The sequence below is a fragment of the Ooceraea biroi genome, chromosome 9 (genome assembly GCF_003672135.1).
Source record: "Ooceraea biroi isolate clonal line C1 chromosome 9, Obir_v5.4, whole genome shotgun sequence".
NCBI lineage: Eukaryota > Metazoa > Arthropoda > Insecta > Hymenoptera > Formicidae > Ooceraea > Ooceraea biroi.
The window spans coordinates 14729705-14745447 of record NC_039514.1 but is presented as its reverse complement, the minus strand read 5'-3'; the positions used below and the strand labels follow the sequence as shown (position 1 = coordinate 14745447).

Sequence of the window (15743 nt, the reverse complement as noted above, 5' to 3'; positions counted from 1 at the left end):
ATCAGGCACGGACCCTGGACGTAATGGTCTGCCATTAGCTTGGCGTCGCAACCAACTAGCATAAAGAGCTCGTGCTCGTGTGTAATTACCATGAGCACGATCAATTGCTCGAAGCATTAGACGTTGGTCACGCCCATCCCGAAGCGCCCGATCACGGCCATCACGTCGAGGCATGCTACAGCAACGTTATTCTTAGAAAAAATTTGGTAAAAAATTAAAACAATTTTTTTTATTTTACACTGAAAATTGATTCAAGATCAGCGGCGGTCTTCTAATAATCACGAAAAAGGTCTGGATATGGATGGAAAGCTTCTTAAGCACAAGTAACGAATGTCTTATGGAGCGATATATTATTCCTCTCCGAGGCAAATGACCGTTGCTTTAAGGAACCAACAGCCGTTGAAATGTTACTGGGTACCAAGATACCCCGAAGGGAACAAAAATCTACCACGCCCACTTCGTTGTTCCTGGGTAGCGTTAAGAGTAGATTAAGCAGATTTTACATTCATCACAATTAATTTTACGAAATTTTTTGGCTTCTAAAAACTTCAAACGAAGATTTCTCTATGAAATATTGATTTCCGGCATATGGTCCCTTTGAGACTTTTGTTCAGCTCGACGAGTAGAATCGACTAAGCCAATAAAAAAATTTAACATTGAAAATGACCTTGAAAGTTAATTTTGCGGCACCATGTTTATGATGCAATGTTGGCGATCTCGACGAGTAGAATCGACTGGCGAAAGCTTGACCAATAATTTTTCCCCACCCTGTACACTACGCATAATACATATTTCATGCAAAATAAAATATTAAAGAGTTTAAAAAGATTTTTCATAAATTATGATTTCATAGTACATGCACTGTTACATGTTTCTTTCATAAGAGAGAAGAATTCTATTATATTATATACAGGGTGAGGCACCTAAAACAGGCCACCTGAATATCTCGGCTGTTATTGATGATAGAAAAAAATGTGTCAGACCAAACTTGCATCGTTTCGAGGGACACATAATTTGTTCTCAATAGTTTTTTATCAGGTGGACGCGTAGAAGTCATATGAAGGTCAACTTCGTTTTATTAAATGGTATAATATGTACTATCTAGTAGAGCGTTTGAAGATGCGCACATTGATCTACGGGTCAAAATCATTCAAGGTCACTGAAGGCCAACTGCAAGGGAAAATAATTTACTTTATATTGCCTAGAGTTCTCTGCTATTAAAAATACTGTAAACTCAGAAATGAAAAAGTTCTAACCCTTAGAAATTTTTTCTTTTTCCGCGAAGTTCTGAGTTGATGATATCATTATTTTTTATATTGCCTAGAGTTCTCTGCTATTGAAAATACCGTAAATTCAGAAATGAAAAAGTTCTAGCCGTTAGAAACTTTTTCTTTTCCGAGAAGTTCGGAATTGTTGATATCTATATTTTTTATATTGCCTAGAGTTCTCTGCTATTGAAAATACCGTAAACTCAGAAATGAAAAAGTTCTAGCACTTAGAAATTTTAGCCTTCAGTGACCTTGAATGACTTTGACCCGTAGATCAATGTGCGCATTTTCAAACGCTCTACTAGATGGTACATAAAAAAACATATCATACCATTTAAAAAAACGAAGTTGACCTTCATATGACCTCTACGAGTCCACCTAATAAAAAACTATTTAGAACAAATTATGTGTCCCTCGAAACCATGCAAGTTTGGTCTGACACATTTTTTTCTATCACCAATAACAGCCGAGATATTCAGGTGGCCTGTTTTAGGTGCCTCACCTGTATATTATATTCTTACATCCTAGAAATTTTTTATGTGCATAAGAAAGCTGGGTTTTGTGGACGCTACTTTGAAAAAGTTCGGAACGCCCAAAGAATATCATAAAATCTAAATTCAGTAAAATGGATATTGATTATGTAGTTCGCGATGATATGTCTAACATGCTTCCACAGATACCCATTCACTATAAAAGATATCGTTTTTTTATTTCTACTAGCCGTATAATTTTTATATCAAGATCTGAATTGACTATCCGTAAGTTAAATATTGTATACCAATCGTTGACAGTAATAATGTCTGGCGGCCTCAATCGACTATGTCATCGCGTATGTTTATGAAGGAATTAAATGATGGATGGCGTTAATGCATTGATCCAACTATGTATTATTCTATCGCTCTGATAAATGAGGTATATGTCGGCCGATCGAGTTACAAGAGACGCGTGATGTCAGTTTATGACAGAAAACGTGACAGTGATGACTATGGCAACTACCATAGAACAGGCTCTGCAACCTTTGCTTCTGACCGCCTCCGTTGTTGGTCTAGGTGTCTACTCCCCGAAGAAATTTTATTTAAGTATACTCTACAATCTGACAATATGGATCGCTTATTGGTTTCTTTATTATTACGCTGTGGTTATGTTGAAAACCGAAAAGTGGTTTCTAACGCTATCTACTATAGTCAATTTGCAGATTACTGCTCTCACCACCGTGACATTTATTATCATGAACTTATATCAACATAAGGTATATATACATGGGCGTACATTCGAAATTCAAATTAATTGAATCCGTTAACACAACGAATTAAAGAAATTTTTGTTTTCAAATATCGTAAAAGATCGATATATGTATTTCTTGTCTGACATTGTACAGAGATTCCGAATATTCTTCAAAAGACTTGCTGCTATAGATGATACGCTAAAGGAACTAGGCACTCAAAACGTATATGGAAAGCTGCACACTTGTTCAAACTGGACATTAATTGGATGGTGCATATGCAGATTTATAGCGGATACAATTGATACAACATGGTGGTTACGTGTGACAAACGATAATCAAATCGTAGTTCTGCCCTACATTGTAAATCATCATGAGCATGTGAATATGCTTATGGATTTGATATTTATGACTCTTATATGGTTAGTATATTATTTGGAATATTCATATAAAAACTTTCTCTCACTATAAACTTTTATATAATAATTAAATTAGTTTTAATATCTTCATATTATTGATATATTTTTTATTGATATATTTAAATATTTTCACTAAAATGATTAAAGAAATTTTAATATTTTATATAAAGTTTCTCAATTCAAAAATAGAGAGAAGAGAATACACACACACATATGACAATAAAAATAATAAATGTGTTTCATATATTTCATAAAATTCATAATTCTAAAACAGTTTGATTATAAATATTTATACACTGTCTTATAACAGGATTACATCTGCGACAAGAGAGCTAGCCAATTTATATTAATGCTCTACTAATTATCATTAACAATTTATATTTCATGAATGTAGGTACATTGGCACCAGATTTGACGAGATATATGAACACATGAAATATCTGCTGGTGAAGCAGGAACATAAAGTAAAACGTACATGGAGAAGAACTGTGACTACTCGTCAATATATCATGTATCCTGACAATTACAAGCGCGTGCTATGGACCGTAATGTAAATCGGTACACGAATATACTCGCATAGATCACTGAATTGAACCTAATTGGACAATAAAAGTGGCGTACTTGAGATTTAACTAAAGATTTAATTTGTCCGAATAATAGACAAATAGCTTAAATAAATAACTCTATTTACATCCTCACTAATAGATTTTATTTTTTTATAGGCATCTCCACTTAGAATTGTGTCAAATCGCTCGTGAATTAAACTCAATGTTCGGAATACAAATGACTATAGAAGTGACAGCTTATTTGATATACCTGACAAGATTATGTCATTTCCTTATCCTATATCGTCATTATTTTGATCTCTCAATGATTACCGAATGGCTTGATATCTTCATCTGGGCATTTATATATGTGATTAGGCTTTTCTGCTTAAATTACGTCTGTGAGAGCGTCTGTGCTAAAGTAAATTGATACGTAACTTTCTACGTAAAAATATTAATAAATATAAAACATTTATTAATGTTATCTTGTTGCAATATTTCAGGCTAACAAAATCGATCAGATAATTCATCAATTAGCAGATATTCCTCGATATGCTGATCTTCGAAGCGAGGTATAAAATAAGATCTTAGTAATAATGGAAATAATTGTTAATTCGTTTAATAACCCTATATTAATAACCCTAAATTGCTAATTTGTGTTCGCAGATTTATCAATTTGTATTGCAAGTAATGCATCATCCCTTGAAATTCACTGGACTGGGTCTTTTTTATTTTGGCAATGGTTTCCTATGGAAAGTTGGTGTCTCTCTAAATTAACTTTTTCACATTTCTTTACACTTCAGTATCTCTCTCATATCACATATCGTAAACCATAAAAGGATGTCATTGTATTTTCTGTGATCAAATATTATAGAATATTTTTATTATTATATTCGTGCGCGCGTTTAACATAAGAATGTAACATGATTTACTACACATGCATGGGCGTGCGAATATAAAATAATACGTTAAATGTAAATTAACAGTAATGGTGCACTAAAATAAGTCTCATTTACCTTATACTGAAACTGTCTGCATGGAAATTGAATTTCCATTTTTTTCCTTTTTTCCAGTTCTTCGTGACAATAATAACATTTGCAATCCTCATGATACAGATGTCTACTACTTATATTTAATACAACTAACTTTGACTTTTAAAAAAGTATTTTAAAAAAATTAAAATAATATTTTAAGAATAAAAATAAAACATTATATAAAATCATTATTTGTATAATAAATTTATATATAATATGTACAATATATATTAATAAAAAATATACGTTTCACATGTAGAGATTATAAACATATACTTATTTTACTTTGTTATATAATAAATTTTATATCAATTCTTTTTCATTTTAATTCTATTTTATTGTTCTGGAGAATATTTAGAGAATACTTAAAAAAGTTAAGGGAAACAGAGAATATTTTAAAATAATTTTTAAATAATTTCGAATCTGAATAATTATAATTAAACTATATAATTCCATGATATTTTAAAAACTAGGAAGAGTAATACATATATAAATATAGTTGATTTATTGTCATAATTGTTTAGACTATTTTTAAATCTTAGGATTTAAAAATATTCTAAAGTGTGTATGCGCGCGCGCGTATGTGTGTAACTGTATAAAGTAATATCTATTAAAACTCTTTACATGTTATATCTCTCTTTTTTTTATTCTCTCCCTTTCTCTGTCTTTGTTAATCACGTTATCATATTATTACATCAAATTGATTAAATTGATTGAAATAAAAAAAATTAGGAAAATGAGACCATCACACATGTATTATTCGTGCTTCTTGAGTGTTATATGTCTCACGTAGCGTATTATGTCATATTACATGAAAATTGCTTTATATAAAAACCTCTTGAATAATGTCTACTTTGCGTCTACTTCTAAAAGAAATGAATTAGTAACATCGCTTTTCAATGCTTCGCAACATGCAAAATTGAATAGACTATCTCTGTTATTTATCAATGCGGATCGATTGTTTTAATACACCTGAGTGCTGCGTAATGAATATCAAATTATAAAAAATACTAGCATGGTGAATCGACGCAATTGTGACGTGACCAGCAATTTTATCGGTTACTAGGTGTTAGTTTACGGTGGATAAATTCACCACGCTCCAACAGGCCTTGCTACTTTTCGTGCTATATTATTGTTTTAAGTGTCTATTCCTTTAAGTCAAGACCGATGATTGACTGAAGTGAGTATTTAAGTTCTTTTTCGTATTCTTTGACTATCTATATGGTTTGTTTATGGATATCTACTGTATAATATCTTAATTTTTCTCTTTCTATAATATTGTTATCTCGCGACGCCAATAATATGTATTTTAATAGCAACTGTAGCTACGTATTTTAGTGTTCAAATCACCGTGTACACATTTCTGTAAAATATTATTTTAAAATAGCATTTTATGCACTTTTCGTGTATGCATATATGTATACTCAATATAAATTTATATCTTATATTAATAGAATATTATAAACATCTATAAAACATTTTTTATATTGAGAATAAAGTAAAAATGTAAATTATTATCATACTTTACATATATAAAGTGTGTAACTTTATATACTTTTTTCTCTCTTAAAAAACATTTATATTTCTGTATCTTTTTCTTTTTTTCCTCAAAATTATCGTTATTTTCTTACAGATGAGTTAATAAAAATAATATTAATAATAACAATTGATAATTAAAAAGCTTCTTCAATATTTATAGTAGATTATTTTATAATATCTTATAATTGTTTATTGATTTTCTTGTGCATGACCGCATGAAATATTATACACATAACAATGAAAGTTACATACACAGCAATACATAGCAAAAAGTACATAACTGCATTTACTTCGTACAGGAAAGCAAGCGACATATGGACTAATAGCATTACCTAAGTGATCGGCATAATTCAATGAGAAATAATTTTTTTTCTCTCTCATTTGTCAAAACAGATCAATCGTTTTAATATACGTAAGTACCGTAACATATGTCGCTAATACAAGGATTCAACCATCATCAGACTATCGACACGTAATCGTAATGTATCCGGCGAATAAGCATCAACAGACATTCAGAGTTCATTCACAGTGGTGATGATCATGACGATCACTATACAACAAGCTTTGCGTCCTCTTTTTCTCACGTGTTTTGTCATTGGTTTAGGCGCTTATCCCATAAAACAACCACATTTAAGGATTCGATGGGTTACATACTTAAGTATACTATATTCTTTGACAGTGTGGTCTCTTTATATATACGTTACTTATTATGTGACAACTTTATTTACCCTGGAAAGAATATTTTTCACTATTATTAGCTTTATTATCACAGTGATTAATATTCTTGCCACAATTACATCCAGTTTCGTAGGTTTCTACTATCACAAGGTACAACTATATTTTTAGTATTGACATTAATTGTGCACTCATATGCATTCATATATACTCATATGCACATATATATGCGTGACTGTATTATATAGTATTATTTATTATATACAGTATTATATACTATATACAATATTTGTATATACGTATGTATGTATGTGTATATACATATATAATTTAACGTATATACAAATATGTTATATATTTATATATGTTATGTTCATATATCACATAAAGTTTTATTTGTGAAAATTAGATTTAACTACATATATAGAATATAGTTTTTTTTGTGTCAGATCGCAGCATAACTTTACTAATATTCAAATACCCAAAGTAATATACTATATATATTTGTAAAAAGATGTTACATTATTATGTGTTTCATATTTAAAATATTTGCAGAAATAGTAGAAACATTGATATGTATTATATTATTGCTTAATATTATTTTAGAAATTTGAGATGTGTATGATTAAACTTGACGCTGTGGACGACACTTTAGAACAACTCGGTACTCCGAAAATGCATAAAAGGATATTCATGTGGTCAAAACAAATAATAATTGGATGGTTCCTATACAGTTTTACCTTAAATATTTATTATGTACAAAACTATGCCCAACACATGAGTGTTTTTTGGGCACTAATCCTGTCAGTCATAATACTTTATGGTACTCATGTGAACATATTAGTGGATGTTTTATTTATTATTCTTTTGTGGTATGTACAACATGTATTTATAATAGTAAATTAGAGTAAATCATGTATGCTGTTCGTAATTCTACAAGGTATTTCATAACTCCGGAACTACCCGTTATAGTTTGGACTTATGTTAGTTGACAATGAATCGAAAAGTCCTGTACCATTTTGCGATTTTCGCAATAATAACCGAGTTATTAACGATTAAAGTAAATAAATGAGAGCGCAACTCGTGCAGCGAGGCATCCCTGAGGTGCGCCACTGCTTCACTAATTAAGCCGTAATTAAGGAGGATTTTTACTTTGTTGGGTCGAAAAAATCGATTTTTTTACATTTTCTGAAAGATTGAAGTCTTGGAAATATGTGGTTAAATTTTTAAGTCGAAACTCGCAAAATTGACAGAGTTACAAGCCGTACCAGGCCTCGCTGCACGAGCCGCGCTCTCATTCGTTTACTTTAATCGTTAATAGCTCGGTTAGTATTGCGAAAATCATAAGTTATAAAATCATAAATTATAAGATATATTCATTAGTTTACAGAAAGTAATTTATAATACGGAATTCTTAAAATAGTAAAATAGTAAGTTTATTTTTAAAGAATTTATTCAATAAACCTTACAAAGGATTTTCTTCAGATTGATGGAAATTTTCCAACCTAATATTTTTTTATATTTATACTAAAATATTTTCTTAAAAAGAAATAAACAAAATAAAATTGAAGAAATATTTATAAACTTATTAAATGTCATTTATCGTTGTGCGTGCGCATGATTTACCATTTAAATTAAAAGTTCAGCTTTTTATAGTATTTTATAAACTGTGACATATCTTACAATGCAGGTATGTCGGTAATAGATTTGATAAAGTACACGAGCATATAAAATGTCTATTGGTGGGAAAGGAATTAGGGATAAGGCGTCCATGGAATAAATCAATAATCGCCATTAATAAATCAACCAATAATTACAAACAAGTGTTTTGGACCACAATGTAAAACGATAAACGTATTAATATTGCATAGATTAATAATTTGTTATGTAACAATTAAGCAATAAATAATAAAAAACTATTTCTTCTAAGCCGTTATAACTTCTGTGTTGTGTGATAAAACCAAATACGTTTTTACAGGCACCTTTACTTAGAATTACATCGCATCTCCTGTGACTTAAACTTAATGTTCGGAATGAAGATGACTCTTCAAACAGCATCTTATCTTCTATATTTAACAGCGTTTTGTTATCATATGTTCTTCTTTATAACGTATGACAAATATTTAAATGAGTTTTCGTCCCTTGACTGGTTTATGACATTTCTTTGGGCTTCTTCATTTATAATAAGGCTATACGTTATAAATTATATCTGTGACAGTGTGAAATACAAGGTAAAACGCCATTTTTAATAAAAATATGCATTCAATAATAATTGATCATAAATTTCAGGCTAATGGTATTGACAAAACAATTGATCAACTGACACATGTTATGCGATACGCTGATATATGGAAAGAGGTAAAAGAATGTTATAACAACACAAAGCAAGCGAAATAAATTATTTAAAATATAATAGTTTTAATTACTTATTTACAGATTTACCAGTTTATTCTACAAGCAATGCATCATCCATTAAAATTTACTGGAATGGGTCTCTTCGAATTTGGTCAAAAGTTTTTTTGGAAGGTTTATATCCGCATTTATTATGTTTTGTTAATTATTGCATCATATCTGATATAACTATCAAACATTTAGAAAATTATTTTGAAGACGCTATCTTTGTTATTAGATTTATTATTATAATACTATTCTTTCACATTACATATAAATATCTTATAATAATTCTTAGTTTTTAACTTATTTTGTACCGTTACTTAAATGTACTATTGCAAACACTAAAAATATATCTTTAATATATCTATTAATAGAGGAAAGTCCCCGATTATGAGATACCATATCGATTTTGCCGAATGTAAGGAAATCTATAGGCAGAATTTAAAAATGTAATACGTTCTCTTGAAGAGAATTTAATAAGCTTTAGGTTGGTGAAATGAAAAATCTAATTTAAATATTATTTTTTTGGAAAATTAAAAAAATTTGAAAAAAGAGCTTTACGCAAATCGTGAAAGTGTGCTCCTAATATAAGATACCTTGAGAAATCGGTGTTAAAAGTGCAAAATACATCAGTATTGCAAGTAAAAAACTTTATTAGATATTTTTATAAAAATACTGCTGCCACAGCCTTCGCCAAATCTTCACGATTCCACTGTCAACGCTTCCTCGTTTCTCTAACCTCCATAGTCAGATTCTATAAAAATTAAATACACAAAAATTCGTAATATAAATTCGTATTAACTTTTCTTTACCCTTAACGTAGTATTTTCTTTCTTTTTATTACACTATATACTCTTCATATTCGAGCAATAAGTATCTCATATTAAGAGTACCCTGAATATCTCATTATACGAGCCACACGCCCAGCGGTTCCGCGATCATGAAATCTAACCTCTACAATTAAGCAATTCAACAAATCGCGTATTTTCCTGTTACTACGATTCTACTCTATCATTGCATACTGAATTTATTGCCAACCATTTCTTTATTATGTAATAAACAAGGTTTAAAGACTTACCTTAAGTTTCTTTGACATGTTCACAATTTCACAAACCTTTTCTTGCAAAAGCTAAACGCAATAACGAACAATGAATTTTTCACTAAATACATTTTACACCAAGAGTAATAAGTTTATGGTGGAATTAACAGATAGTGCTCACTAGTTTAGCAGAAACTCCATTATCTTATATTAGGAGTATATCTCATAATAGGGGATTCTCTATATCTTTAATATATCTATTAATATATCTTTAATATATCTATTAATATATCTTTTTCAGTTTTGCATCACTATTGCAACATTTGTGATACTTATGATACAGATGAAAGTACCTGTCAATATTGGCATTTAAACATTTTGCTATGAAAGAACTACTAAATTCTCTGAAAACAATAAATATCGGGAGAAGATATTAACATTATGTTTTATAATTATGCCGATTAAATGTTACATTCAGATTCATATAACATTAGTTAAATATAGATATATGAAAGTACACTAAAACAATAAATATGTATTAAATATGTAAGCTCAATATAAGAATGCAATTTTGTAATTTATATGTATTTTGTGATTGTGTGTGCGTGTGTGAGGATGTATGTATGCGCGCGCGTGAGTGCATATAAAATATAATTTATGTTTGGTTGCGTTATTTTTATTTTATTTTGTATTGTGTCTTTGTATTTTTGTATTTTGTACTTTAAACTTACATATAGGAGAGACCGGGGCGAAGTCACTTTTTTTTCGGTGCTGATTTTTAACAAAATAAATAATTTTTGTGAAACGTAGTGTAAAAATTGAACTCTTGGCTACAAAATGTATATGGGCATTTTTGGTCTACGTCGCTTTGTTCACCCGGTATAGAATAAAAACGACACAGGTGCAAAAGTGAAATGTCAAAATTGCCGGGGCGAAGTCGTCACTTCAGTCTCGGACTGGATTTTAAATGAAAAAACATTCCGATCATAAAGAATGATAGGATACATTTCATTAATTATTTTTTAATAGAAAAATATAAATATTTAATCATCGGAATCCGACCACTGTTACTTCCTTCATTTCGATTTTCGCCCACTGCGCGTCGAAGGCTGCGGTTCTAAAGTTCATCACGACAAGACATGGAAGAAGTCGTGGGATCGAATTTGTTTTCGTGTACTGCCCAGCGTGACATACGTTTCTAGCGTATCGTATAATTTCAGCTATTCCTTGGAAAGAAGTAAGAAATAGTTTAAGAGTAATTAAACAATAAATAAAAAGTAAATGATTGAGAACTAAATAAACTAAATAAATTTTTTATGATTAGTCTTATTTATTTAGATTTATCTTTTCTTGTTAGTTTTATTTTATTTCTTAATTTTATAGATTTAATATTCTTTAATATTATAAATTATATAATTATCGAAATTATAGAAATTATAGAAATTCAGAGATGAAAATCTTTAGTTTATCATAAAAGCTGGTTATTATATTATCCTGTTTTACTATATGCTACAATATCTTTATGCTACATATTATTATATTTCTTTATATACTTTTTTTCTCTTAAAAAATATACTTTTAAAATAATAAAAATTTACTTTTCTGTTTTCTTTTCTTTTTTCACTGTTTTTTATCAAAATTATTGTCATTTTCTTAAAGATGAGTTAATATTGATAATTAAAAAGCTTTATTACTTATAGTAAATTGTACATTATTTTATAATATATTATGAGTCTTTACTGATTTTCTTGTGCACATAATTGCATAAAATAGTATGATAATAAAATAGTATATATAACAACAAAAGTTACATAACAATAGCAAAAATAAGTCCATGCATTTACTTCGTACAGGAAAGCAAGCGACATATGGACTAATAACATCACCTAAGTGATCGGCATAATTTGATGAGAAATAATTTTTTTTCTCTCTCATTTGTCAAAACAGATCAATCGTTTTAATATACGTAAGTACCGTAACATATGTCGCTAATACAAGGATTCAACCATCATCAGACTATCGACACGTAATCGTAATGTATCCGGCGAATAAGCATCAACAGACATTCAGAGTTCATTCACAGTGGTGATGATCATGACGATCACTATACAACAAGCTTTGCGTCCTCTTTTTCTCACGTGTTTTGTCATTGGTTTAGGTGCTTATCCCATAAAACAACCACACTTAAGGATTCGATGGGTTACATACTTAAGTATACTGTATTCTTTGACATTTTGGTCTCTTTATATATACGTCCTTTACTATGTGACAACTGTATTTACCCTGCAAAGAATATTTTTTACTGTTATTAATTTTATTGTCTTAATGATTAATATACTTGCCACAATTACATCCAGTTTCGTAGGTTTCTATTATCACAAGGTATAACTATATTTTCAGTATTGACGTTAATTTTGCACTCATATGTACTTATACAGGGTATCTCGCGTGTCCAATCACTCTCCTACAGGTAGATCTCGTTAAACTGTACTAAACTGTCTTATATCGTTTTGCAATTAATCACGTACGTGGTGGCACGTGTCTTGGCACGACTTTTAGACGTCAAAAGTTGTTCCTACAAGATTTATCTCACTGTATCTCACGTACGGATTCACTAATCTTCTTTTATTCATATCTCAAAATTTACGTGATTGCAAAGTACATGACTTTTTATTCAATTTGACGAGATCTATCTGTGGGCGAAAGGTGTTTCGGCTCGAGTGGGATACTCTGTATAGAATATAGTTTTTTTGTGTCAGATCACAGTTAGCACTTTACATATAACTTTACATAATATTCAAATAGCTAAAGTAATATGCTATATATTTGTTAACAGATGTTACATAATTATGTTTTATATTTAGAATAGTTGCAGAAATATAATAGAAACCTTGATATGTATTATATTATTGCCTAATATTATTTTAGAAATTTGAGATGTGTATGATTAAACTTGACGCTGTGGACAACACTTTAGAACAACTCGGCACTCCGAAAATGGATAAACAGATATTCATGTGGTCAAAGCAAATAATAATTGGATGGTTCATATACGTTTTTCTCATGAATATCTATAATGTACAATATTATGCCCAATACATAAGTATTTTTTGGGCACTAGTCCTGTCAGGCATAGTACATTATTCCACTCATGTCAACATATTAGTGGATTGTTTAGTTGTTATTTTGTTGTGGTATGTGCAACATATATTTATAATAGTAAATTAGAGTATCATGTATTCTGTTCGTAATTCTTCTAAGATCTTTTTCTCTGTGTATAAATACGATTGGTTATGTTATTTTCTCTGTAAATATATTATAAGATATATTCATTAGTTGATAGAATACAATTAATTTATAATAGGCAATTATTATTTAACAATTATTATTAAAACAATAAGTTCAGTATTTTTAAAGAATTTATTCAATGAACCTTAAAAAGGATCTTCTTCAGATTGTTGGAACTTTTCCAAATTAATATCTTATCTTTTACATCGTTATTTATGTTAAAATATTTTCTTAAACAAAATAAGCAAAATAAAATTGAAGAAATATTTATAAACTTATTAAATGTCATTTATCGTTGTGTGCACGCATGATTTACCATTTAACTTAAAAGTTCTGCTTTTTATCGTATTTTATAATCTCTGACATATCTTACAATGCAGGTATGTCGGTAATAGATTTGATAAAGTACACGAGCATATAAAATGTCTGGTGGGAAAGGAATTAGGGATGAGGTATACATGGAATAGACCAATAATCGCCATTAATAAATCAACCAATAATTACAAACAAGTGTTTTGGACCACAATGTAAAACGATAAACGTATTAATATTGCATAGTTTAATAATTTGTTATGTAACAATTAAGCAATAAATAATAAAAAACTATTTCTTCTAAGCTGTTATAACTTCTGTGTTGCGTGATAAAACCAAATACGTTTTTACAGGCACCTTTACTTAGAATTACATCGCATCGCCCGTGAATTAAACTTAATGTTCGGAATGAAGATGACTCTTCAAACAGCATCTTATCTTCTATATTTAACAGCGTTTTGTTATCATATGTTCTTATTCATAAAGTACGAATATCGAAAGGATTTGTCGTTCTTTGACTGGTTTATGATATGTGTTTGGACTTCTTTATTTATAATAAGGCTATACATTATAAATTATATCTGTGACAGTGTGAGATACAAGGTAAAACGCCATTTTTAATAAAAATATGCATTCAATAATAATTAATCATCAATTTCAGGCTAATGGCATTAACAAAACAATTGATCAACTGACACATGTCATGCGATACGCTGATATATGGGAAGAGGTAAAAAAATGTTGTGACAACACAAAGCAAGCGAAGTAAATTATTTAAAATATAATAGTTTTAATTATTTATTTACAGATTTGCCAGTTTATTTTACAAGCAATACATCATCCATTAAAATTCACTGGAATGGGTCTCTTCGAATTTGGTCAAAAGTTTTTTTGGAAGGTTTATACTTACATTTATTCTTGTTTGTTATTTAATTATTGCACACACACACACACACACACACACACACACACACATCATATCTAGTATAACTGTCAAAACTTTAGAAAGTTATCTTAATAAAATTATTTTGAGGACGCTATCTCAATTATTAGATTGATTAGTATAATACTATTCTTTCACATTACATATAAATATTAGAAATAAATATATACATATAAAAATCTTATAATTCTTAGTTTTTAACTTATTTTGTACCGTTACGTAAATATGTACTATTACAAACATTAAAACTACATTAATATATCTTTTTCAGTTCTGCATCACTATTGCAACATTTGTGATGATTATGATACAGATGAAAGTACCTATCAATCTGACATTTGACATTTAAACATTTTGCTATGATAGAAATAATAGAACTACTAAATTCTCTAAAAACAATAAATATTAAGAAAAAGTATTAACATTACTTTTCATAATTACATTTGTCGATTAAATGTGATATTTAGATTCATAAAACATTGGTTAAATAGATGTATGAAATTACAACACTAAAACAATAACCATATATTAAATATGTAAGCTCAATACCTATAAGAATGCAATTTTGCAAGTATATGTATAATATTAATATGAACAATAATAAATGCATATCCTTCATACAAACATACATGCAAGAAATAAATTAGCATTTTCCAATTCGCAGTACGCAATATTTGATAATAAATTATCTCTTTCACTTTTAGTGTTCGTTAGAAGAAATCGATTGTTTTAATATGAATAAGTGTTCTAATGCACATATCGCAAATTAGAAGCACTTACAATTATCACGTAATCGTATTGTAACACATTGGACGAATAGGTCTTAAAAGCCAAAGTTAGTTCATAGCGGTGATGACTATGGCGAACATTATACAACAAGCCTTGCGTCCTCTCTTTCTTATATGTTTCTTTATCGGTGTAAGCGTTTATCCCATAAAACAACCAGAACCAAGGATTCGGATTACATACTTAAGTATTTTATATTCTTTGATCTTCTGGTCTTTTTATATATACATTATTTACCATGTAGCAATTTTATTTACGTTGAATGGATTATTTCTCTCT

At 29.3% G+C, this 15743-nt stretch overlaps 3 protein-coding genes across 6 annotated transcripts; all 3 read left to right on the top strand.

The window, feature by feature from the left end:
- The first annotated feature begins 1816 nt into the window (after positions 1-1816).
- On the top strand, positions 1817-4640 carry LOC105276030. Of its 2 annotated transcripts, XM_020030625.1 has the most exons (5): positions 3357-3467; positions 3632-3875; positions 3958-4026; positions 4121-4210; positions 4528-4640. In XM_020030625.1, exons 1-5 carry the CDS (start codon positions 3448-3450, stop codon positions 4588-4590), a joined length of 486 nt encoding a protein of 161 aa, XP_019886184.1. In that variant the 5' UTR covers positions 3357-3447; the 3' UTR covers positions 4591-4640. The 2 variants fall into 2 exon arrangements, with proteins under 2 accessions (XP_019886183.1, XP_019886184.1); XM_020030624.1 differs by lacking the exons at positions 3958-4026; positions 4121-4210; positions 4528-4640 and adding exons at positions 1817-2517; positions 2647-2912 and having other exon boundaries at positions 3304-3467; positions 3632-3721.
- Positions 4641-4746: 106 nt separating this feature from the next.
- Positions 4747-10693, top strand: LOC105276309. Of its 2 annotated transcripts, XM_026972443.1 has the most exons (8): positions 4747-5668; positions 6327-6855; positions 7309-7574; positions 8393-8542; positions 8681-8933; positions 8992-9060; positions 9139-9228; positions 10437-10693. In XM_026972443.1, exons 2-8 carry the CDS (start codon positions 6562-6564, stop codon positions 10506-10508), a joined length of 1194 nt encoding a protein of 397 aa, XP_026828244.1. In that variant the 5' UTR covers positions 4747-5668; positions 6327-6561; the 3' UTR covers positions 10509-10693. The 2 variants fall into 2 exon arrangements, with proteins under 2 accessions (XP_026828244.1, XP_026828243.1); XM_026972442.1 differs by lacking the exon at positions 4747-5668 and having other exon boundaries at positions 6157-6855; positions 10437-10524.
- An 853-nt stretch (positions 10694-11546) lies between these two features.
- LOC113562603 lies at positions 11547-15303 on the top strand. 2 transcript variants are annotated; one of them, XM_026972414.1, is made up of 3 exons: positions 11547-13329; positions 13804-13950; positions 14089-15303. In XM_026972414.1, the coding sequence occupies exons 1-3, from the start codon at positions 13073-13075 to the stop codon at positions 14354-14356; spliced, it is 672 nt and encodes a 223-aa protein (XP_026828215.1). In that variant the 5' UTR covers positions 11547-13072; the 3' UTR covers positions 14357-15303. The 2 variants fall into 2 exon arrangements, with proteins under 2 accessions (XP_026828215.1, XP_026828216.1); XM_026972415.1 differs by having other exon boundaries at positions 13804-15303.
- Positions 15304-15743: the final 440 nt, after the last annotated feature.

What these genes read in the sequence shown, in the direction of transcription:
- LOC113562603 (XM_026972414.1), top strand. Translation starts at nt 13,073, where the DNA reads ATGTGTATGATTAAACTTGACGCTGTGGACAACACTTTAGAACAACTC. An exon ending in TTAGTTGTTATTTTGTTGTG is followed by an intron (nt 13,330 to 13,803) that starts GTATGTGCAACA and finishes CTTACAATGCAG; the next exon opens with GTATGTCGGTAATAGATTTG. An exon ending in CAAGTGTTTTGGACCACAAT is followed by an intron (nt 13,951 to 14,088) that starts GTAAAACGATAA and finishes ACGTTTTTACAG; the next exon opens with GCACCTTTACTTAGAATTAC.
- LOC105276030 (XM_020030624.1), top strand. Translation starts at nt 2,227, where the DNA reads ATGACAGAAAACGTGACAGTGATGACTATGGCAACTACCATAGAACAG. An exon ending in TGAACTTATATCAACATAAG is followed by an intron (nt 2,518 to 2,646) that starts GTATATATACAT and finishes GACATTGTACAG; the next exon opens with AGATTCCGAATATTCTTCAA. An exon ending in ATATTTATGACTCTTATATG is followed by an intron (nt 2,913 to 3,303) that starts GTTAGTATATTA and finishes TCATGAATGTAG; the next exon opens with GTACATTGGCACCAGATTTG.
- LOC105276309 (XM_026972443.1), top strand. Translation starts at nt 6,562, where the DNA reads ATGATCATGACGATCACTATACAACAAGCTTTGCGTCCTCTTTTTCTC. An exon ending in TAGGTTTCTACTATCACAAG is followed by an intron (nt 6,856 to 7,308) that starts GTACAACTATAT and finishes ATATTATTTTAG; the next exon opens with AAATTTGAGATGTGTATGAT. An exon ending in CAAGTGTTTTGGACCACAAT is followed by an intron (nt 8,543 to 8,680) that starts GTAAAACGATAA and finishes ACGTTTTTACAG; the next exon opens with GCACCTTTACTTAGAATTAC.